The 25,677-nt window shown below is 40.7% G+C and overlaps 1 protein-coding gene and 2 long non-coding RNA genes across 4 annotated transcripts in view; 2 read left to right on the top strand and 1 right to left on the bottom strand.

The window, feature by feature from the left end:
• LOC134444385 (NACHT, LRR and PYD domains-containing protein 14-like) overlaps positions 1-25,677 on the bottom strand; it is a 72,719-nt gene that overhangs the window by 11,477 nt on the left and 35,565 nt on the right. Inside the window, exons 8-9 of the mRNA XM_063193717.1 lie at positions 6,524-6,697; positions 6,024-6,197 (exon numbers count right to left, since the gene is read on the bottom strand). Coding sequence (XP_063049787.1) covers positions 6,024-6,197; positions 6,524-6,697 — 348 coding nt within the window. The remainder of the gene's footprint in view (positions 1-6,023; positions 6,198-6,523; positions 6,698-25,677) is intronic.
• On the top strand, positions 9,467-14,711 carry LOC134444384 (uncharacterized). Its single transcript, XR_010033950.1, has 3 exons — positions 9,467-9,643; positions 14,176-14,245; positions 14,428-14,711. It is a non-coding gene; the product is annotated as an uncharacterized LOC134444384 (long non-coding RNA).
• Positions 15,863-17,398, top strand: LOC134444383 (uncharacterized). Of its 2 annotated transcripts, XR_010033949.1 has the most exons (4): positions 15,863-16,125; positions 16,230-16,339; positions 16,622-16,726; positions 17,325-17,398. It is a non-coding gene; the product is annotated as an uncharacterized LOC134444383 (long non-coding RNA). The 2 variants fall into 2 exon arrangements; XR_010033948.1 differs by having other exon boundaries at positions 16,622-17,388.

Here is a 25,677-nt window from a genome sequence, read left to right as displayed (position 1 = left end):
ACGGAGGATGTGGTGTGGGTCACTGTGCCAAGTTGATGACCATCAAGCGCCCGGACGGGAACAGGTGGTGACAGATGCTGACAGCCCAACCCCAGCTGACGTGCAAGTTCCACATCCATGATATTAGCTTCGGCCCCAGAATCCACTAGGGCAGCCAGGGTGTATCTGGAGTCAGGAAGCAGGAAACAGACCTGGAGCATGGGCTTTCGGGTGGGGGGAGACTTGATGTTTGTCGAGCTCAGCCGGATCTCCCCTATGACCGGTGAGCTCTGGCTTTTGCTGGACAGTTGCTGACTCTGTGATTATCGCCACCGCAGTAGAGGCACAGCTGGGCAGTAAGGCGACGTTGCCGTTCTTCTGGGGAGAGGGAGGTGCGGCCAATCTCCATGGGTTCGGTCTGGTCAAGCTGGTTCTGCGTGTTAGCAGGAGAAGGCATGGAAGTGGTGTCACGCCGAATGCTGGTGGCCGTTTGTCTCGGTTGTCCCCTCTCATGGCGCCGGGTCTGGATCCGTCGATCGATTCGGACTGCCAGGGCGATGGCTTCATCAAGGGTCTTGGGTGGTTCGTGGGAGACTAGTTCATCCTTGATGTAGCCCGCAAGACTGTGGAGAAAAGCATCCGTCTGCGCGGCCATGTTCCATGTGCTGCGTCTCGCCAGGGTGCGGAAGTCAATGGAGTAATCCGCCACGGTCCGGTTCCCCTGGCGAATACTCATCAGCTCTTGGGATGCTTCAGCCGATGAAGACCCCAGGTCAAAAACTTTCTCCATCTCCTCAGCAAACGCGTTGAATGAAGCGCAGGCCGGAGTCTGGCGGTCGAATTCTGCAGCTCCCCACAGCCGGGCCCGACCAGTCAAGTGAGTGATGACATAGCCTACCTTGGCCGACTCTGTAGCAAAGGTCCTGGGCTGGAGGGCAAACTGGATTCTGCAGCTCGACAGAAACGCCCTCACTTGTGTATGGTCGCCGTTGAATCGCTCAGGATTTCCCACCTTTGGCTCACGGTCTATGGAGACTGAAGATTGCGCCACTTGACTTGGGATGTTGGGGTCAGGAGCAGGTACTGGTGCTGAGTGAAGCGCTTGCACAGATGGAGCAGATGCAGACTGAGCTGGAGCAGATGAAGAAGGTGCAGGCTGGCCAGATGAGGTGGTTGGGTTGGAGAGTAGCTGAAGCACTCGGGTAAGTTGTTCTTGCTGCTGTTGGATCATCTGCTGGTGTTGCAGGAACTGCTGCTGTTGGTGATGGCCTAGTTGAACCAGAGATGCTATGTCACCGGACATCCGAGCAACCGCTCCCTCTGTGTGCTGCAGACGGTCGAGAGCAGTTGGTTCGGGTGCCGAAGTCATCTCGGGTGTGAGGTCCATGTCGGTTGGGTCGTGAGCTGCGTCCATGCTGGTCAGACAGACAGACGAAGGACCCAGATGCGTCACGTTACACAGAGTTTATTTAGGGGTTCAGGGGGTTGGGAGGTTTGTGTCCTAGAACCTGTGTGTGTGTGTTCCCCAGTGGCCGAGAAGGTTCTTGAGGAGCAGGTGGTGGAGGTCCGGGTTCTCTGGGTCCTGGGGGGGGGAACACACACACAACAGGGCAGATCAGGCAAGGCAGCAGTACCGTTCAGGGAAAATCAGAAATCTTGGTCACAAGGCAGAAGGCAGGTCAGAATTACCATGGAAGTAGAGAAGTCAGAGTCGAAGGTTCAGGCACGGGTTCAGAGTTCAGGTTTCAGGTTTCAGGTTTCAGGATTCGGGGGTTCAGGAGCCAGACGTGAAGAAGCCAGCAAACAGGAGTTTCACTTGCAGACGATCTGACAGAGAGGTACTGGAGGACTGAGGTTTATATGGAGAGTGAGAGGCAGCAGGTGAGCAAGAGACAGCCAATGGTAGCCACAGATCATTAACGAGAATCAATTGGGGTCAATAGACAGCAGAGTCAGTGATGGTATGCAGGCAGCAGAGTTACTGCTCGTTAACCCTTTAGCTCCCATAACGGCCGTGAACGTCCGACTGGATCTGTACCATAACGGCCGCGGCCGGCCGGAATATTTTCATATGAAAATACATCTGAACGGCCGTCATCATGCAGTTTTTCCAGCTTTCAAACACTTTAGCTCAATATTACAGACCCTCCTCGATATACTTTCAGTATAAAAACTATATGTTTATATTATATTATTTTTCAGTATTTTAGATTTTATTACGAGATGCGCCGCTTTATGCGATTTGGCAATCTGCCTTCAATTCAAATGACGGCCGTCCGAGATTGGATGGCTACAAACACAACCATTCTGTTTCTACAACCAATATACACTAAATATGAAAACTTCCAACCCTCGTCGATCTATTTTCATGGTCAACAGCACATGTGTATGACTATTTAGGCTATTTTTAGATCATGTTGTTTTATTAGGCTTATGAGATGGTGTTCAACTGTGATCAGTTCTGCCATGGTCCTAAATAGCAAACACAACTGTCCAGCCGATGTCTACACGCTACATATTAAAAATGTAAACTGTCTTCGGTGTGTTTTCAAAGTCAAACCATATGTTGGTATCCAACTATCTTAGTTTCCTGGAACAACTTACAGCGACAGCTCTGCGTAACAGCGCATCGTGAAGGAAGCGCAGCATGGAACAATTGGCTACTCATTTTGCGTGTCAGCTTTGGCAAAGCAGTCAAGGACTGTTACTACTCCACGTTGTCCTTCATAAAAATGTGCGCGAAGACGTTGAGTTGAATGCTAACTTCCAATAATAGCCTACCAACGTGGTGTTTGTAGCACTTCAATTCCGGTCAAAGTCGGTGATGCCTGGCGCGTCTTACCTGTGCCAAATTGGGAGGGGAAACTTCCTAGAGCTCCATTCATGTCCTGTCTGCTATCGCGGCCACTTCTACGGTTATCCTTACACGTCTTTGGCATGGTTTAGTTCAAACATTATTAGCTAGTGTAGTCCATCACAGTTATACCGCTTGAAACCGCTTGAAAACAGGACTTTTGGGTGAACGACATTTGTTGTCACATGATCATTGTTCAACTTTGACCCTGGATGGATGGATGGATAGACGGAAGGATAGATAGATAGATGGATAGAGAGATCGATAGATACACCGCGTTCCACATTATTACGCAAATGACATTTTTTGCCGTTTTCCCAAATAATCAATAGAAATGACAGTCGTCATATTTTTCAAGTCATCAGCCATTAGAGTACAATTTTAAACGTTTTTGAATGAACCTTCCAATGACATCTGTATTTTTTAAAATAATAAAAAACTTAAAATGCCCAAAATGCTCTGTTCCAATTAATTACGCAAAACAGTTTTGTAGTGTTGTAATCCAAATTTCTTTCTTTTTTTCCCATTTACATCAAAACAGTTGGCATTTGGTACCTTCAATACATTTCAATGTTCAAAACTTTGCTATAAGCTGTAACTGGAATGCTGCATTTAATATTGAAGTGATGGAATTGCATGGTAGTTATGGAAGCCCAGATATCCTTACTGCTTTGATCTCAGCTGTTTTTGTTTGTTTGTTCGGGTGACCCACACTTCACTCTTCAATATACCCATAGATTTCCATGCCACGTTTAGGTGTTTTGGTGGAGATGACATTCTAACTCACCAGACATAACATCCCATTCATTTTCAATGGGGTTTTATGTCTGGTGAGTTAAAATGTCGATACCACCAAAGCACCTAAACGTGGCATGGAAATCTATGGGTATATTGAAGAGTGAAGTGTGGGTCACCAGACCAAACAAACAAAAACAGTTGAGAGCAAAGCATCAAGGATATCTGGGCTTCCATAACTCCCATGCAATGCCCTGCCATTGACTTCAATGTTAAAGGCAGCATTCCAGTTACTAAGACAAAGAGGTTATCATCAAGTATTGAACATTGAAATGTAATTTAGAAGGTACAAAAATCCAACTGTGTTGATGTAAATGGGAAACAAAGAAAGAAATTTGGATTACAACACTACAAAACTACTTTGCGTAATAATGTGGAACAGAGCATTTTAAGTTTTTTATTACTTAAAAAATACCGTTATCATTGGAAGGTTCATTCAAAAACGTTTTAATTGTACTCTAATGGCGGATGACTTGAAAATTAAGACGACTGTCATTTGCATTGATTATTTGGGGAAACAGCGAAAAATGTCAGTTGCATAATAATGTGGAACGTGGTGTAGATAGATAGGCCTAAATATATAGATATATAGATAGATAGGCCTAGATAATATCGGATTTTATCACATTTTTATCATTTAATCCACATCAAAGGCACTCTATGGGAATACTGAACAATTAATTATCCATAAATGATATACCATTTGAAAGTGTGTTTTCTCTACTTTAATATGAAAGTAACTTGTAATTGACACTTTTCATTTCTTTTCAAGTTATTTGACATTATTTAGAATATGACAAAAATGTCAAATTTTCCTTAGAATTCCTGGTAGAATTCCGGCCTATTCAAAAAAAAGTTCTGGTAGCTAAAGGGTTAAGTGGCACCAGGTGAGCCTGATTGTGGCAATGACAGGTGAGAGTGAGTGGAAAGTTACCAAATGAGAAGGGAGAGTTGTAGGACCATGACAACAGGTCACACCAATGGACTAGATATTTGAGAAATAGCTTTTAAAACAACTGGTAGTACATATTTTTTTTGTTTTGTTGTTTGACTAGATAAATATTGTGTATTCAAATTGGCCTTTGGAATTTATACTTTGATGCATTGTTGATGAATATTTGCTGTTGATTTTAGATACTGTCAAATGATATAAAATGTCATTAATGGTGCTTTGAAACCATAAAATATAACGGTAACAGTGAAGGAAAGATCAGCGAGAGAGTATATAGAGGAGTATAGATGAATAAAGTATGCTGTGGAGAGCTCAAAATACAGCATAAATGTGCTGTCCAGCTTGAGATACTTGCCAAACAGGCACTGGCCACTACACACTACAGGTTCAATGGTGTGACAGTCATAGCATACCTACAAAAGTGTGATGGTCATGCCAAGGTCACCCTTCAGTGTGAGTCTTATGAGCTCTGCAGGTTACATGCAATGACCGCATGGCTGTCATTAAGAGTTACGATAGGCTGATAATCGACGATTCAAAGACTTATAAGTGTAAAGTGTAGGTCCATATTGACTACAACATTATATTATGATCAAAAGACAAAATAATCATGTTGATATATTTGTTTCTGGCTCAGTTTTACATTTCTGTCCTTTGGCGTGACATGAATGTCCTACGGTGTGACATGTTTTAAACGCTCAAATATTTGTTTGAGCTAAACAATATGTTTGATAAACACTGAATATTGCATTAGGGAAGAACAAATTATCGTCCCTGAAAAGTTAGTATAAATTCGGACAATTTTGAACATTTAAAAGAAAGATATCCCTGTTTTTCCTCGAAGGTTTCTAATAATCTCACATCTAATGGGAAAAAAAATACTTAAATGGTAATTTCTCATTAAATTAAGACTTTAAAAAATTGCAATAAATATGAAGAGTGTAACAATGTTCATAAAACTCCATCAAGCCATTTCTACATTACTTAATATATTTATTTCTTAACGTCACACCAAAGGACATATTTTCAGCAAATTGCTTTATCAACGTAAATAAATAATCAATGAATAGACCAACATTGTGACCACTTGGATTTTTTGAAAGATTAATTGCTGCACTACGTAGACATATACTTTTTTCCCTCATAAACAATGTTTTGTGAAAAAAATGTTTTTTGCTGCCTATCCGTCATCTACCCACACACACACACACACACACACACACACACACACACACACACACACACACACACACACACACACACACACACACACACACACACACACACACACACACACACACACACACACACACAGGCAACACAAATTCAAACCCATATACCTAGCAGATAGAGCCACAGCTCAGTAGTCTGATGGTGGTGGGGGAAAAACAGTTTCTGAGTAATTAAGCTTCAGTTTGTGTTTCTGTTTGTGTCTTTGCTCACCTTAGTGTTTGTAGTTTACAGTCTGGATTCCTGAGTAGAGCAGATATCTTCTTCACTCCTGAGTCTCCAAGTGTATTACCAGTCAGATGCAGCTGTCTCAGGTGTGAGGGGTTTGAAATCAGCGCTGAAGTCAGAGCAGCACAGCCCTCTTCTGTTATACTGCAGTCCTCAAGCCTGGAGGGAGGGATAGAGAGAGAGGGAGAGATAAAGAAGAGGTGGTAGAAGGATAAATAATGAGCGACAGAGAGAGCAGGACATTGTTTTGGTACCTTCTGTTACTTAGACCAGGAGCACACTGGAATGGACAAACACATCAGCTGCTGCTCAACCCAAAACACACACACACACACACACACACACACACACACACACACACACACACACACACACACACACACACACACACACACACACACACACACACACACACACACACACACACACACACACACACACACACTCCATCTTATTGTTTCACACTCTTTGGTGTCATTACTTACCACAGTTCCTTTAGTTTAAAGCCTGGATTCCTGAGTAGACCAGAGATCTGCTTCACTCCAGAGTCTCCAAGTGTATTATTATTCAGAGACAGATATGTCAGGTGTGAGGGGTTTGAAATCAGCGCTGAAGCCAGAGCATCACAGCCCTCTTCTGTTATACTGCAGTCCCAAAGCCTGGAGAGAGAGATAGAGAGAGGGGGAGATGAAGAAGAGGAGGTAGAAGGGTAAATAATGAGAGACAGAGAGAGCAGGACATTGTTTTGGCACCTTCTGTTACTTAGACCAGGAGGTTTCAACTGTTTCTGGCCCAGGGACCACCATTCAGACTAAGCAGTGGTCTACTGTGTGTATGTACACATTCCAGTGAGGGGAGTCCCTCCGACACCAAAGAGTTAACATCTGGTTCTGGCCCAGGGAGTGGAGACTGAGAGGTAGTCTGTGGCCCACTGTGTTTGTCTCCATGTTACAGAGGGGGGAGTCCCTTCTACACCTTAGCAAAGAGGTAACATGAGGGTCACTGAATAGGAAAAGGTCCCCCCCACACATGAGGGTCACTGAATAGGAAAAGCTCCCCCACACGAGGGTCACTGAATAGGAAAAGGTCCCCACACATGAGGGTCACTGAATAGGAAAAGGTCCCCACACATGAGGGTCACTGAATAGGAAAAGGTCCCCACACATGAGGGTCACTGAATAGGAAAAGGTCCCCACACATGAGGGTCACTGAATAGGAAAAGGTCCCCACACATGAGGGTCACTGAATAGGAAAAGGTCCCCACACATGAGGGTCACTGAATAGGAAAAGGTCCCCCACAGGCACCACCCCCTACTTCCAGTTTAACAGATGAGGAGCCCCCACCTCCAAATAAATGGCTAATACACTGGAGTAGCAAACTATCAAATGATATAATCTGATGAGTCACTAGAATGTCCCGTAATATATTTACATCAACTTAAAGTCATTGTCTGCAGTTTGCATGGGTTTGCAGGGTGCCTGTGGCATGGCTGTCTCAAAATCTACACAACAATTTAAACAAATGCTGTTTAAGTCCCCTCGCGGTGTTAATGTTTTTCATCTCAGAGTACCAACAATCAACACAAATGTGAATACCGCTAAGTCTCCAGCAGCACGTGAAGTCAGTTTTTCTCATGAGATTTTATCCCCATGATGCTCATTCTACTCCATAAAAAGTTCCATGTGGGGAATTCTGACAGCAGAGTGTGAAAGTGGTCTGGAGAGTCACCATTCACTTACTAATGACTCATTATAGCATCAGCTGACTCAGGACAGTCATTACTTACCTTTTAATCCTGCCTGTGACCCTTTAAGGACATTTGTTCCTTTAAGGACATCTGCTATGAAAACAAAAACTGGTATGGAGGGATGTAATACCCACCAGGTACAAAAACATTAAATGGTGCATAAAGTGTAGTAAAGTGTAGCTTTTAAGTGCAGTAGTTTAAATACATAGCAAGTTACAGACCATCAGCAATACTGCCATGGATCACTAGTGGGCAGCAGAACACTGACTGAAAACCCCATTACTTAGGCAGACACACAAACACACACCTGACTTAACACAAACACCCAACCACTGTAGGGAATACAACACACACACACACACACACACACACACACACACACACACACACACACACACACACACACACACACACACACACACACGGATTGGGAGATGCTTGCTGCATGACTGCATGTGCACTGTAATGTAACTATGTGCTCAGGGGCGGTTCTACCATTGGGCAAGGTCGGGCAATTGCCCGGGGCCCCGTACTTTCAGGGGCCCCGTCGTCCCCATAACATTAATCACACGTCACTGCATGAAAAGAGGAATTTGTGGATGAGTTTTGCACCTTAAATTGCCTCATACCTCAAGCCACAGCAATTGCGGCTCCCCCATGCCCCCCTCCCATCCCCTTCTTAGAAGAGCCTTTAATATGTAAATGCCAGTGATCAGGTCGGGAGCTGCCCCAGTCAATTTCAAGTGGGGTGGGGTGGGGTGAGGTCAGGTGGGTGGGAGGGAGTGGGGGGTCGGCAGGCCTGTTTCTAGGATTTTGGGGTCCCTAGGCAACGGGATTGTTGGGGGCCCTAGGGCAGTTTTTGGCCTTTTACTAAAATGTGTGTGTGTGTGTGTCTGTGTGTGTGTATGTTTTTTCACGCTGCCCAGTGGTGTTTTTCAGAATCACTAACCATTAAACCAGGGGTAGGGAACCTATGTCTCGAGGGCCCTTGAGGCCGTTTTATCCGGCCCCTGATATCATTATAATGTTTTGCAACTTCACATGAAATAGGCCTATGACATATTTTGCAGGCCTAAAGGAATCTTAGAAATTACATTTCCAATGCAATTAAGTTATATTCAGGGGACCTAGAAAAGGTGGGGACTGTTTTAAAGGTGTCTACCTTTAAAGATGTCTATATGTCTATATAGGCCTAAAGGTGTATAGGCCTAAATTTTATGGGGAAATCCTGATTTGTGTTCATAGTACGGCCCCCGGAGGATTTTATGACCATGGTAGGAATTTGAAGTGGCCCCTCGAATGAAAAAGGTTCCCCACCCCTGCATTAAACCTTTCTACTAGCCACAGCTTTGCTGTCAGTACATTTTATTATGATACTATAAGCTCAGAAATTAAGTTGATCAAACAATTCGATCTGTGCTATAAACATTTAGGCCTAAATGAACCTACAGAATAGGCTATCAAAATAGAATCATCTGAATGATCTTTCTTGGACATACATTTTGAAGTGACCCTTCGAATTAAAAAGGTTCCTCAGCTGCTTTTGAGGAAAAACATCAATGTGCTTGGCCACTCTGGTTTTTAAATGGTATTCTGAACTAAAGCAAGGATTGTTCAAGTTAGTTGAAAATAGACCGTCTCTGGTTAAATTAGTTATACACCAAGCCTTTAGGTGGCAGTAAAACTAATTGGCACAATGCGAATTCCACACACAAGCCACAAAGAAGCCATCAGCCGCGGTCAACATCACCTTCCTGATTGAACAGAACCACGCGCTGTCTGTGTGGTTTACAAGTTTCTTGGCGATATGGGGGAAAAGTTCCTCACATACCAACGGAAAATGGGCGTCATATACATGTAAGTACATTTTACTCAACTGTGGTTTAAAGTTTCAGTACTCAAGAGCGATTGAATAGCTCCTCTGAACACAGATCCGCCATTGCTAAGTTATGGCACAGCCGTTTTACATAGCTGGTAGCTCAAGTCCCCTCAATGTGACTACACTAGTTGCTGCTGTACGCTAGTAAATTCTGATGACTTGCGAGCATCGTAATGACAAATAGTGGGGTCGTAATAGGCTCAGTCATTTCAAATTGATGTTAAAGTTTGGTTTTCACTTCCAAGTTGACGTTTAGGGTCTATAGAACAATTTGAGTTCGAGTGTCAAACACACAGATAACAAAATGGCCTGCGGGGGGCGCTCTAAAATATATAAACTGCTATAACTTTTGATTAGTTAAACCAAATTTAACATATGAGGTATGTATGGATTCAGCATGAAGAGGAGAAACCAGTGGGCTAAATAGTTGGTTACCAGATTAAAGACACACTATGTAATAAACACACTTTTAGCCAATGGACAGCTAAATCCGGGCTTTTTTAAGATAAAGGGTGGAAATGCCCTCCAAGTTGCAATGAAACATAATTTATTGTTACAATTTATTGTAAATAAAGCCTGGGTTATCACTTAACTTGATTTGTTCAGAATATCCCTGAAGCACACAGATACTTAGGATACATATAAACAAATATAGCTGCATAAAGCCTATGTGATATTTAGGACCCAACTTGCAACTTTGAGTTTATGAATTTAGGATCATGAGTACCAGCTTTTTTCAATCAAGCCATCATTTTATTCACAACTTAAACACGTTATATCTGGAAGAAAGTAAATCAATAATAATAATTATGATGATGATGATGATGATAAATACTATGGGGAACATCATTTTTTCTTGCATTCAAAAAGTAAACAGAAGACCATAGGGCTAACATTTATTCCAATACTCCACTCTACAATAACTATGACAGAGAACAGATGTAAAAACAGTCAGTGGTCAGTCTTAGAAATTGTATGTGCACTTGCACAGACGTGTGCACTTTAACTCTGCCTTCATGCACTTGCACCGAGATCTGGCAGGTCTATTTGTACAAGTACTAGTACAGCTGCACTTCACCTCTAGTTGGAAAACATCTTTGGCAACTGCATTGCTTTGGTAGTGTAGTCCAAATCTGGGAACTGTTCATTTGTTACCAGATTGGCAGGCATTTCTGGCAAATGCAGATAATAAGAACGGTTTTCATTCCTGTCAACTACGCTGGTAACAAATGGACAGTTCCCAGAGCAGATGACTGTGTCTACCATGTATAAAATAGTCCTATAGTATTATTTAGTATGTTTGCCAAAGGAATCTGCTTGCCCCAGCAAGCATACTAATTGTTCTCCAACAGTTTATTTAGTATGCTTGCGGGAAAGCATACTAATTGTTCATCAACAGTTTATTATTATTATACATTTTTCCATTCACCTCGGCATATGGGAATCGCCATTCATTAGTATGGCGGCTTTGAATCGTTGCAGCGTTCGAGATAGAGACACGGTTCGAGTGCCAAAACGAACGGCTCGAAAAGGTCTCAGGGTGGAGTATTTTTCGCTGGCCTAAAAAATTTAATTCATTCACCAGACTTGTTTTTCCTCAGTTTTCTCTCTGTTTTCCCCCTCATTGAAATGAATGGTAGAATGGTCAAGATGATAATGTCACAAACTGTGGCAGTTAGAGTGAGAGGTGACCTGTCCTGGGGTTTTTGTATCAGCTAGGTAAAGGCATTGTCAGGGAGGTATATATCTGAATACAAACTATGTGAAGATCATAAGCCAACTCTTAAAAATGTTTCAAATAGAGCAGTTTTACAATCCCTATGATGTGACCCCATTCACTTACAAAAAAAATGTGTGAACAGCTCAGCGCATAGGCCTGAATATGTCAATTTTTTGACTGAACCATTTGGCCAAGAAAAGTGATCTCAGCTTTGACATGAAGAGGAGGTTTGTACCATTTGTGTGTCAACAGAGGCGATTCTAGGGTCAGGTGGGTCCCCAAGCGAAAATGCAAAAAATGAACATTTGAACCAAAATGGCCACTACTGTGGTAAAGTGTGGGCTGTTATTCATTATCTAGGGGCCCCAAGCAGCTGCCTGCCTTGCCTGGTGGCAAGATCATCTGACAACTTGCAAAACTTTTGGAGATATGACAGCGTAAAAATAAGGCTGCACATATTACTCAGCTATTGACTGCCAAACTGTCACCTTTAGAATCTTCAGTCATACACACACACACACACACACACACACATGCAGCCTTGTAGAACTTTAGACCTCTGCTGTCAGTAAGTGGCAGTGGCCTACTGGGTAGGGTGTTGGTCTGTCAGAGTGTTGCAGGTTCGAATCCCACCCTTACCTCTCCCTATCCACCCATTGCTGAAAGGCACCTGAAGCATCTCCATACATGCACACGCACGCACACACACATCTCTCTCACAGAGACACACACACACACACACACACACACACACACACACACACACACACACACACACACACACACACACACACACACACACACACACACACACACACCTCTATCTCTTTCCCTTGTGTTTCTGTGTGTGTATACAACAGCTCTGTTTGTGTGTGTGTGTGCATAATCCGCAAGCATACCAATAGCATTGTCTCTCCGGAAATGCAGTCTTATTATTATTATTATTATTGTTATTATTGATTTATTTTCTTCCAGATATAACGTTTTTTTGTGATTTTATGTGTGAATAGAATATGGCTTCATCGAAAAAGTTGATACTCGTGATCCTAAATTCATAAACTCAAAGTTGCAAGTTGGGTCCTAAATATCACATAGGCTTTATGCAGCCATATTTGCGTATAGGTATCCTAGTTATCTTTGTGCTTAAGGGATATTCTGAACAAATCAAGTTGAATGATATACCAGGCTTAATTTACAATAACTTGTAACAATAAATGATGTTTCATTACAACTTGGAGGGCATTTCCACCCTTTATCTTTAAAAAACCCTGAATTTTGCTGTCCATGGACTAAAAGTGTGTTTATGACATAGTGTGTCTTTAATCTGGTAACCAAATACTTAGTTCACCAGCTCCTCCTCTTAATGCTGAATCCATGCATACCTCACATGTTAAATTTGGTTAAACTAATAAAAAATTATAGCAGTTTATATATTTTAGAGCGCCCCCGAGCGCCATTTTGTTATCTGTGTGTTTGACACTCGAACCCAAATTGTTCTATAGACCCTAAACTTCAACTTGGGAGTGAAAACCAAACTTTAACACAAATTTGAAATGACTGAGAAAAAATGCATATGCCTACGACCCCACTAAAAATGCTGTGGTGAAACAGTGAATATGTTAAGTATACTTGTTGATGGTAAATTGTTTGACATTGCTCGTTCTCAGTTGCCTTTCCCCTGCCTAAAGATAGACAAAGGCTACCGTTAGCATGCTATTGCGTTAGCTCATCAACTAGATGCTGGGCACTGCTAATTTTTCACGTCTGCCCGGTATTTCGCTGATGAACTAACGCTTAGACGCCTTGCCAATGTATTTTACAGCGGCAAAAATGCATCTAGGCGACGTTGGAAAGACTGGTGTGCCGTCTGGGTATGTTGGTTTTCAGTGCTGGGCAGTAGCGAAGCGACTAGTTTAATTACATTCTCTAGTAGCTTGGTCGTAGCGTCACTACTATGTATCGAGTAGCTAACATCCCTGTAGTAATGCTATTTTTCCTCAAGTAGCGACGTTGTCTACAAAAGCTACAATTTGTCCCCCATCGATTTTACTCAATGATTTTTGTTTTACTTTCTCTATCCTGAAACCTAGGCAGTCACAAAGGGGTTCCAAGACCCACCGGCATAAAATCAAGTCAAAGGTGGGATATAATTTAGTTCCATGCTACTTTGAAACGGTGGTAGATGGACACTCCCAACTGAGATCGCTCCCGGACGTGCAGTCCCAGGTGTTTCTATCACTCCCGGACGTGTAGTCCCACCCGATTTATCATACACTAACACATACAAGCAAGTTAGGGTTAGGTTTAGGGTCAATGTTAGGGTTAGGGTTAGAAACAAAAAACTAACATCAAAAAGATAACTAGCTCCGTTATATGGCGGTGGACCGATAGTCTGGCTAGTGGGAGCGAGCCGACAGGGGAGCGTCCTGCGTTGGGAGCGTCAATCAGGGAATCGTTCTCAGTAACGCGAGCCCAATGTATCAGCGCGAGCTCAATGTCGACCAGAGTGGTCAAGTTGAGCACGCCACCCCGAAATCAATGTGAAATACCCTGCCATTTGCAACAGTAGGCAACCTGTCCTTAAAAAGTATGGGTCCTCAAAACAGCACTTGTTGCACAAATAAGTGTAGATGGCCTCTTCAAGATATTGAAATTATGTAAGGTCACTTTTTCTTATTGTTTCACGTGGAGGTCTACTGACCTTGTCTAAATAATGTAGGCTAGTTTATGTCCATGTATTATATTAGGACCCAAGGTTAATGGGTTATTCTATTTACCATGTTTTCACAGGCTGCTGTCTCATAATATGGCGAAGACGAGTCACCTGAAGGCCTAACTCGCCATAGAAGACTGAAAGAATGTAAAATTAACTTCTTTGTGACCAATATGACTTGCTCATTGATACATTTGCTATGTCAATATGAGGTGCATGGCAAAGTATTTAATTTATTTGTCTCGCTTCTAGGAGCTGTAGAAACAACAGGGTGTTCTTTTTCAGGGTATTCTGGACAGGTCATTTATTCGTTACCCTTGTTTTTGAAGTGTCCTGCAGGATGCTGTGTCCTGCAATCCTGTGTGCTGTGCTACAGACGCGTGTGGAGGTCAACCCAAAATGGGCACAGTCTCACCGCAGAAGAGTGAAAGAGGGTAAGCTTAACCTATAGCCTACGTCAGGGTCGGGGAACGTTTCTCATTCGAAGGGCCGCTTCAAATTCATCCGAGGGGCCGTAAAAGTCCTCCAAGGGCCGTACTATGAACACAAACCAGGATTTTCCCTTTCACTTTAGGCCTATATTGAAGGCAGCCACATTTAAACAAACACCACCTTCTTCAGGTTCCCTGAATATGACTTAACACATTCACTACCAAGTCACGTACAAATACGTTTTGCCTCCCATGCGTTGGCTCCCAAACCGTAAAATTACTTTTTTACTTTTTTTTTATTGGATTCTGAATCTACACATTCTAATGCACATTCTGTGTGATTTTCGTAATAATGTGATGAACAGAACTGACATAGATCATGAAAACACCTACAAAGTCAAAACTCCTACAAGGATCTGGATATTTCATCATCTGTGCATTTTATTACACACAGTATTTGAGTTTTATTAATAGCGAATCAAACCGTCTCTGACCACTTCCTGATCACGTCACGTCACGTCTCCATTTACTTCCTAGACCATCAAAACAAAGCATGTCCTGTCAGCACAGCCCTTGCTAGCTAGCCTGTTCCTAAACATATGATGGAAGGATAAGGAGTTTTGCCGCCATCAGGATAGGTGTAAAATGGAAGGTTGTAATGAAAAACAGCATGCAACACAGCAGGAACTAACCTTCTTTTGGGTGAGTACTTTGGCACGTCTACTTTTATCTGCAGAACGAAAACTGCCAGTCAAGTGACATTAGCTAGCTAGCATTTCAGATGCTCTGAACTGCCTGACCAGGTGATTTTTGCATCAAAGTAGTTTACTTGGAAGATACTGGAGTTGTTCTTTGGGCAAGAAAATGCATTTAGACCCGCAATTTAAACTCGGAGAGTCAGAGCGCACCCCTGACAAAAAAGGCTTTATCTCAGTTCGAATGTTCAAAATCGCTATTTTTACCTAAACCAGTGTGCGCTTAAAGTGAAATAACGTCGGAATGGAACAAGCTAGAAACAAACCATAAAAATATACAGACAGCTGAGTCTGTGGGCTTTCGAACAAGCTCTGACATGCGTCTGTGGGTTGAGGACAAAATATTCGGTGGGTGTTCAAAAAATGACATAAAATGATGAAATTGGCTGGGAGTCTATGGCTGAATTCCAAAAAACGGCTGGTATTGAATGTGTTAATTGTATTGCAAATGTATTTTCTATGAGGAGGAGATGCTGAGCGCTCTTCTTTGTTAGACAGTGTACTCCAATGCAGGTGCTCTTGAAGTTAAAGTTGTATTTTCTAAGATTCCATTACAAAACATGTCATATTTCATGTGAAGCTGAATAGCATTAAAATTATATCGGGGGGCCAGATAAAACTGCCTCAAGGGTCGCAAACGGCCCTAGAGACATAGGTTCCCCACCCCTGGCCTACATTGTCAATATGACTTGTGCTACTTTATAGATAAGTAATCAATGCTGTGCATTGCTATGTTTTGATTTATTTTCTTACATCCTACAGATCCTGGCAGGGAGACGGTAGTGTCCTGCAGAATGGTGATGGGCCAATCTTACAAGAGACCACAGAAAACTGATATAGTGTAAGATTATCCCTGTTGGGCTCAATAGGTCTTGCTTATTGACATATTTGCTATGTCAATATGAGGTGCATGGTAAAGTATTTATTTATTTGTCTCGCTTCTAGGAACTATAGAAACAACAGTGCCTGCTGCAGTATAATGAGGACACCCTGAGCAGAGAGCTCCAATAGACCCAGGTCCAGTGTCTTGGCAGGGTGAAATGGCACTGATATGGGTATGTACTAATGTCAGTTAAAATGAATGAATGAATTAATTCTCATATCTGAATAATGTGAACACTGGATTTACCAGACACACACACACACACACACACACACACACACACACACACACACACACACACACACACACACACACACACCCTAGGCCTAGATGATTTGGACCCAAGGTTACTTTTACCACAGCTCTGGCACATCAATTTTCATTTGTTTAATAACTGGTCAGGTAATTTATTCATTCCCCTTGTTTGTTTGTTTGTTTGTTTGTTTTTTTGTAGTGTCCTGCAGGATGCTGTGTCCTGCAATCCTGTGTGCTGTGCTACAGACGCGTGTGGAGGTCAACCCAAAATGGGCACAGTCTCACCACAGAAGAGTGAAAGAGGGTAAGCTTAACCTATAGCCTACGTCAGTGGTGGGGAACCTTTCTCATTCGAAGGGCCAATTCAAATTCATCCGAGGGGCCGTAAAAGTTCTCCAAGGGCCGTACTATGAACACAAACCAGGATTTTCCCCTTCACTTTAGACCTATATTGAAGGCAGCCACATTTAAACAAACACCACCTTCTTCAGCTTCCCTGAATATAACTTAATTGTATTGCAAATGTATTTTCTAAGGTTCCTTTACAAAATATGTCATATTTTATGTGAAGCTGAATAACATTACAATTATATCGGGGACCAGATAAAACGGCCTCAAGGGTCGCAAACGGCCCTCAAGACATAGGTTCCCCACCCCTGGCCTACATTGGCAATATGACTTGTGCTACTTTATAGATAAGTTCTCAATGCTGTGCATTGCTATGTTTTGATTTATTTTCTTACATCCTACATATCCTGGCAGGGAGACATAGTGCATGAGACCATAGAAGACTGAAATAGGACATTATCCCTGTTGGGCTCAATATGACTTGCTTATTGATATATTTGCTATGTCAATATGAGGTGCATGGTGAAGTATTAATTTATTTGTTGTTTCTACAGCTCCCAGAAGTGAGACTGAGTGCCTGTTGCAGTATGACGAGGACGCAGTGACCAGAGACCTTCAGTAGACCATGAAGAACATGAAATCAACTGCAATGTTTATAATGTTGTACATACCTGTATAGTCTGTATTAAAAGGCAGTACCTGTAGTATTTTTCCTCTTACTTTCATATTTACCACATATTTACTATGAATTGACAACTTTTACTAAAATCCATTTTTGTATGTGCCCTGAGTAAAACTATCCTTAAACCTAACCTGTCAGAGATGTAACAACAACCTGCTCTTAGCAATGTGGCAGCAGTCTACTTGGATGCAGCGGGGAACATAGAACCCTTTTTTGAAAAAGCATTGTATGTTTCTGAGTTTTATGAATTGTGCCCTTCCCAAACATCATGCATAGGCTAAGCGTATCTATGACACGCTGATTTGAACTCACTATCGCGTGTGTCCAATACGCATTTTCGAGTTAAGTCGTGCTCCACAACGCCCTGTGACAGGTTAGGTTTAGGGATGGTTTTGGTTTAGGCACAATTTAGGTAGAAATTCGCCTAATCTTGCTGTTCTTGGCAAAAGTAAAGCAGCAGAAACATTACTTAACTGACAGGTTAGGTTTAGGGGTGGTTTTGGTTAGGGCACAGCAAAACATATTTGCGTTTAGTAACAGACATGCGCTGTGACAAACAAAATCGCCGACACGGCGGGAAAACTGTGCAAACCTCGTCACTAGTCAAAAGTGCATGAAAGCGCTTTACCGTTGCGTTGAGGAGCACGCTTTGAATTCAAAATGCGTCGCACCATGCACTAGCGTGCGATACGTACGCTAAAGCATGATGACAGCCTGCCCAAACTTAACCTGTCGGTAATGAAATCTTTCCTAGTTGTACATTTGTGACCTGAGTGCTGTGTACATCACTGCATATAGAGTATAGGCCTATTGTTTGCAGGGTATGTGTGTAGTTGCATGGTTCTTGTCAAAGTGTGTGTACATTGTTTGCTTTGGTGTGATATTAAAAGCGTTTTTTAAAAATAATTTTCATTTCATTCATTTTCATTTTATCAATAAATTCACATCATTCATGGTATAGCCCTATCACAGTGCAGCTTATAAGAATGATGTGAATATACAAAGTAAAATCAACCTAGGTAGGCTATATTAGTAGCCTAATAATAATTTTTGCATAATTATACGGACCTACTGTATACGGTCTGCATAAATTAACCCAACGTGACCAATAGAAGGTCGTAGCTGCTAACCAATAGCGCAGCTCTTTTACTTTGAGTCACGTGTCTTTTTCGTCCAATAAGAGCAAGGCTAGTCCGTGTTCCGGTGTTCTGTCGAGATGTGTTGCCTCGTCGAGATGAGCGACCGGTCGCCCTATTCGATAGTGGTGTTCTATCGATTTGCGATGCCTCATCTAAATGAGCGACCTTGATTTTCCGCGGAAGGCGTTTCAATCGGTCCACGTAGGACTGTTTTAATAACCATTAGCCTACTTTGTTTATTTCGTGCGGAGTTTAGAACGTGCGGCTGCTGACCACTAAAAACCGTGAGCCTCTCGTTTGAGCAACATAAGCCATTGGACTCACACTAACGCATAACATGGGTCTAAATAGACCCGCATTCATTTCCAATGTATTTCTTAGCATTAATCATGTATTCTCTCACACAACTTCTAAAACCAATACATTTTATCCCATAATTCTTCTCAAAGTAATTACATAGGTGGTCCTTAATTCAAAAAAGTATTTTTTAAAATGTTCTTATATTTTTATTTTAGAAATAAACATGAATTTGGAATTAAATCACTAATTTCTAGACGTGGACCGAAAATAGCCCTCATTCATTTCTAATGAAAGTCTAAATCTTTCACTATAATAACTTCCACAATTAATGTATTTTAATAGCGAATGGATTAAAATTTGTGATTTAGGCTGTTTTTAATGCACAAAATGGGTGTTATTTTTTGTATCTTATAAAAATAAACACACAAATAATTTCCCCCATTATTGCAGACATATCCTAAGTCTGAAGTGTTTCACGTTAGGAACTAAAATAAATTTAAAAGGATTCCAGTCAGGAACAAATAGACTGTTTTTGACCACTGTTGACCACTGCTGACCTATTGGATTTAAGCATTCCAAGTCATGCATATTTGTGTAATAAGAGACGGTGTGATCGGAGGAGCTCAATAGCCTATATCAGGGCATAATTAATGTGCATACTTATTAGGCAACCTTGCTTTCATATGGGAAAATATGCCACAAAAGACATCTAACAAATTCCAAAAATACTATAAACAACTTTAATGTCTTCCACAGGGGTGTGGCTGTCTTGAAATATTGGTCACATCCGTCTAAAGCACTGTTACAAAGCCATCAGTGTCACATGACATGAGCTCACAAAGTCACTACCAGATTTAGAAAAAATGAAGATGAGACTACCACAAAAGTATTACCTGCAGTGCTGTTATATTCCAGAACTGAAACCTACATTGAGTGTCCACAAGAACATTTTATTCAGCACTCAGAGACATGAACTAGTGAAGGTGACTGTTAATGGACCAGGTAGATGAGTCTATGGCTAGATCAGCAATGTGCACACTTACACGAGTTCCTGAGTTCCACTCAAATGCCAGCAAAGTACAGCATAAATACCATGGTCTTCAAAAGATGCAAATGTGGGCTCATCCACCCTGTCTGTCAAGAGTCACTTTCCCAAGTCCATATAGGCCTAACTTTGAAAACTCTGTCCCCAGGTATTTTGGGCCCAGTCTTGACTTAATTACCTTGTCTATTGTCATCCCTTCTTACCATGGCCATATCTCTGAGTGCTCAATGCCCTGTTCTTCTGGACACTTGGTGTAGGTTTCTGTTGTGTAATATTATAGGACTGCAGGGTAATACATTTTTGTAGCTCCACCCTAAATTCTTCTCAATTTTTGGCAGGGACATTTCTTACGAGACTGATGAATTTGTAATGATGCATTTCATAGTTCTGTGGTAAAGTGACCAACGTCTTGCCAATTTCACAACAGCCACATCCCTCTAGAAGACTTCAAAATTGTTAATCGACTTTTCAGAGTTTGTTAGGTCCATTTTGTGGCCCATTTTCCAAGAAGACAACAAAATTGCCTAATAATTATGCACACCTGATAGAAGGTGTTGGGCACCTTCGACCACAGCCCCATATTTTTATACAAATATGCATGGCCTGGAATGCTTAAATGCGATAGGATTTCAAGTTCATACAGATTCCTGTTAGAAAATAATCATAAAAAAGACAATATGGTAAAATAAAACATGTTTGCCTAATAATTCTGTATATAAAAAATGAATGCGGATCATTTTTGACCCATGTGTGTAAATATCATATAATTGTATAAAAAGATGTCTATTTCAAAGAATAACCATAAAGTATTTGAATTAAGTATTAATGTTGGGAATTAATACTCCATAAATGACAAAAAGTTGAATTTTTAGAAAAAGAATCAAAATCCTTTCTCAATATGGCCTAGAGACATTAAGCTTGTGATGAAATTACATAGGAAATGAATGCGGGTCTATTTAGACCCATGTGTCTAAATATCATATAGTTATATAAAATGACTTCTATATCAAAGAATAACCATCAAGAATTTAAAATAAGTATTGATGTTGGGAGTTAATACTCCATAAATGATAAAAAGTTGGACTTTTAGTAAAAGAATCAAAATCCTTTTTCAATATGGCTAAGAGACATTAAGCTTGTGATGAAATTACATAGGAAATGAATACGGGTCTATTTAGACCCATGTGTCTAAATATCATATAGTTATATAAAATGACTTCTATATCAAAGAATAACCATCAAGTATTTAAAATAAGTATTGATGTTGGGAGTTAATACTCCATAAATGACAAAAAGTTGAATTTTTAGTAAAATAATCAAAATCCTTTCTCAATATGGCTAAGAGACATTAAGCTTGTGAGGAAATTACATAGGAAATGAATGCGGGTCTATTTAGACCCATGTTATGCGTTAAAGGGGTAGTAACCAAAAAAGTGTTTTCACGCAAAAAGTTATGATGCATAAAAATAAATTAAGTCATCTAAGGGACAAAAACAAGTCAATTGAGGAATTCATGGAGGGCTGAGTAAGAAAAATGTATCCTTACAAAGATATAGAAATTTTAAACTCAGCCGGGTCTATTTAGACCCATGTTATGCGTTAAAGGGTTAAGAAACGTGCCATATGAAAGAGACTGAGTTGAGTTTGCGCAAATACTGGAGAAAGTGTTTGGGATCAGGGCCTGGCTACGGGTTGTTTAATGTAGTCATTTGCTGTTGGTTTGGTTTCAATGCGACGTGGGCTCGAAAGGCAAATTGTCACATGAAATCATGTGCTATGGGGATAAACAAGCGCGGTTTAGATATTCCCAGATAGCTTTGTTTTGGCAGATGTCTGTCTGTTAATGACCGGAATCATAATTTCATAACATCCCCACGCCAGTGCATTTCTTACCATGTTCAGGCATTTTACAATGCAGTCGATGCAAATTCTTGAGTGAAAAGGGTGGAGGGAGCATTTTGACAGCTCAATTAGAGGTGGCGATTTTTTCTACATAAATAGTCTATATAATAATTTTCTACATAAATAGTCTTTTCTGATCGATGTTACAATGTTCGAGGCTGAGTGTGTGAGCGATTATGGTTAGGCAACAAAGAAGCAAATGTACGAGGCCACGCTATTTCGCAGATTTTCCAATGATCTGCTGGATGATCCACGCTATTTCCCGTTTCCCCCCCAGGGGATATATCGTAACTTTCAGTCCATGACAGTCGGTGGACAGGCTATAGGCTACCTAGACTATGGATGACTGGTGGTAACCTCAGGATGACATAGGCTACAGTTTGAGTCACTAAAGTTGACAGCCTCAGGGGATCCTGTATCGTAACTTGCGGTCTCACAATTCGATGGGCAATCACCCGCGAAAACCACCGCGAGGGTGTGCGCATGCGTGCGCATGCTCAGTAGCCTAGAGAATCACATCTCGACGGGTCGCTCATATAGACAGGACACCGGGCTGGCTGTCATTGCCTTTCATGTGGTAATCGTTGGGCCATTAACACCCTGCTGTGAGACCTCTCCGCGGCTCGCAATTCGCTTCCGGGCGAGTTAGGTGTCACCAAAATTGATAGTTTTGATTCTCTCAAGCGCTCAAAATCAGACGAAAGTTAGGCAAGTGCGTGGACGATTAGGGACGAGTTCATTGTCACAAATCCCCCTTTTCGTGCTGTGCGTGGTGTGACTATAAAGCATTCGGGCCCTACATTACTGCACGGGGCCCCCTGTAAACAGTAGCGATTCCTGCGCATCATACAAGAAATAATTCACCATGTGTTGCTAGCTGAAAGCTCTCGCGTAGGCCTGTATTAGACAACATTTAATAACAAATATCAAGCAGGTTGTATATATAGCCAGCGGTACACTTCAGCACGACGGTGGGACTTAAATTTGAACTCAACATTATGCCACAAGAAAATTAATAGTAGGCTACTTTAGCAACTGTAGGTCACATGGGTGATAAAATTATACAAATACATGTTTCAAATAGAAATGGAGACCATAAAAGAACGATATTTATGATTTATGTTTGTACATTGCGACCTTGAATTGTGGGATACATTATACCGGTAGTAGCCTAAAACAGTCTCATTGACTGTTTGTAGACAGCGGCAGTTGCATCGGTAACGTTCTACCGTTATTTAAAATGTCAGCCTGGCCCAGAGAGCTGATTCGGCCCTGATGCGTGGGAGCTTGTCCTTTCTTGATAATAAGCCACATTAAGTCATGGTTATGGGGCGCCGTTTGTAAAGCTGACTGTGCTGAAAATTTCAGCAACATTTTGTCACATTTAGCTTAAAACAGTGTTATAAAAATTGTATGAATTTTTCAGACTCCCCTTTTTACACATTTAGAACAATAAATGTTAAATCTAAATAATGTATCCAAATGTTAAATATAAATGTAAATAATATATAAAAATGTTAAATCTAAATGTCAAATCTAAATAATAAATCTAAATCTAAATATTAAATCTAAATGTTAAATCTAAATGTTAAATCTAAATCTAAATGTTAAATCTAAATATTAAATCTAAATGTTTAATCTAAATGTTAAATCTAAATCTAAATGTTAAATCTAAATGTTATACCTAAATGTTAAATCTAAATGTTATATCTAAATGTTGAATCTAAATCTAAATAATAGGCCTATATCTAAATATTAAATCTAAATGTCAAATCTAAATAATAAATCTAAATGTTGAATATAAACTTAAATCTAAATGTGAAATCTAAATTTAAATGTTAAATCTAAATGTTAAATCTAAATGTTAAATCTAAATCTAAATATTTATATTTAACATTTAGATTTGACATTTAGATTTAACATTTAGATTTAACATTCAGGTTTAGATTTAACATTTAGATTTAAATTCCACATTTAGATTTAGGTTTATATTTAACATTTAAATTTAGATTTATTATTTAGATTTGACATTTAGATTTAACATTTAGATATATTATTTAGATTTAGATTTAACATTTAGATATACAATTTAGATTTAACATTTAGATTTAACATTTAGATTTAACATTTAGATTTAGATTTAATATTTAGATTTAACATTTAGATTTAGATTTAACATTTAGATTTACGATTTATATTAAATATTTAGATTTAGATTTATTATTTAGACTTGACATTTAGATTTAACATTTTTATATATTATTTAGATTTATAACATTCATTGCTTTAAATGTGCAAAAAGGGGAGTCTGAAAAATTTACACCGTTTTAAAAGCACTGTTTTAAGCTAAATGTGACAACACGTTGATTGAATTTTAAAGCTAAATGTGACAAAATGTTGATGAAATTTCCAGCACAGTCAACTTAACAAACGGCGCCCCATACATGGTTGTCAGTGAAAACTCAGTCGTTTGCCTATGTTGTAGCATGCCTTCTTGACCTTGTTTAATGGAAGTGGGCAGAACATGATTTGTGCATCTTGATAAAAACTCCGTGTTACAAATTGCCCTGCGTTACTTAGTGCTCCGCGCTCCTCTAATTCAAAGACAGAATAGTAGGCTATAATGACCAATTTCCGCCAGTGCTAGCATGAACATAATGGATATTCAAAAGATATGTTGTACAGAAGCTACAAAGAAGGCACGGTAGGGGTTTATTCCTTTCAATCATTATGTCCACCGCAGCACAATTTTGATATCGTACCATGTCATACTTCACGCATTGTTGTCATTCCGTGTAACTATAGTCAAAAGTTGATAGCTCTAATGTCGGCTCCATGTCAGTTTGCTGCATTTATTTCTGGTTAGCATGACGGAAGTTTGGCTATTGTAGTCTAGCTGTTATATCACGTCACGAAGCAAGCTGGGTCACTTCAGAGTTGTGAGCGATATAGTTATTAGTTAGAACTAGAGAGGGGACTTGTTAACTATTCAACAGATGTGTGCACGCGCAGTTGGCGCAAGGTGCCTGTTGTTTCTCGTTTGTTGCCTAATTTCGGTTTCTGATTCTGAAACACAATGGTTTCTACTTCAGCCACCGTTTCCTCTGTATTGGGTGTTCACTGGCTCAAGAGTGCAGTGTGCGTTATGGTGCACCATGGTGTGTCGACTCGTGACTGTGTTTTCATGTGCTGTGAGCTATGTTTTCGTTCAAGGGGCGCATCACCATTTTTTTTTAGTTTTCTTTTGTAATCAACCCTCTACCGCGAATTGTCTCATTCTATCTTCTTTGCCCATTTATGGAACGAGTGTGGGTCTATCCTGGCTATTTCTCACGTGTAGCAGGCTGAATGCTCATCAGCATAACTAAATCATTTGTCACCTTAGGGGGAAATTAATCTCTGCTTTTATTACCTGCAGAGTTGGCTATTTTAATAGCCTGCCCTTACAGGCATTCCCCAAAAGTCACTCAGGCAGGTGAAACTTATCCACATGTTGCTGCTAGAATTCGAAATAGCAAAAGAGATGACAACACTCCAGTATTTGGTCATTTCACTGGCTACCCGTGAGGGTTTTTTGTTTTGTTTTGAGAATTGAGTTTAAAACAGTCCTGATAGTCTTTAAGTCATTAAATGCCTTGGGCCCTAAATATAGGCTATTGTGGATGTGCTAGAGCAATATCATCCTTAGATGCCTTAGGTCTTCTCTGGTAGTGTCTAGGGTCAAATCCAGATAGGGTGAAATGGCATCATTATGCTGCCTGCTGGGGCCAGCTAGATGTCCAAATAAGACCTGCCCCAAAAGTGATTTCAAAAGAAATTAAAAACAGCTTTGTTTTCAT

The sequence above is a fragment of the Engraulis encrasicolus genome, unplaced genomic scaffold (genome assembly GCF_034702125.1).
Source record: "Engraulis encrasicolus isolate BLACKSEA-1 unplaced genomic scaffold, IST_EnEncr_1.0 scaffold_53_np1212, whole genome shotgun sequence".
In the NCBI taxonomy this organism is placed as follows: Eukaryota; Metazoa; Chordata; class Actinopteri; order Clupeiformes; family Engraulidae; genus Engraulis; species Engraulis encrasicolus.
Note: the sequence above shows the minus strand (reverse complement) of the source record. Positions and strands in the feature narration are given on the sequence as shown.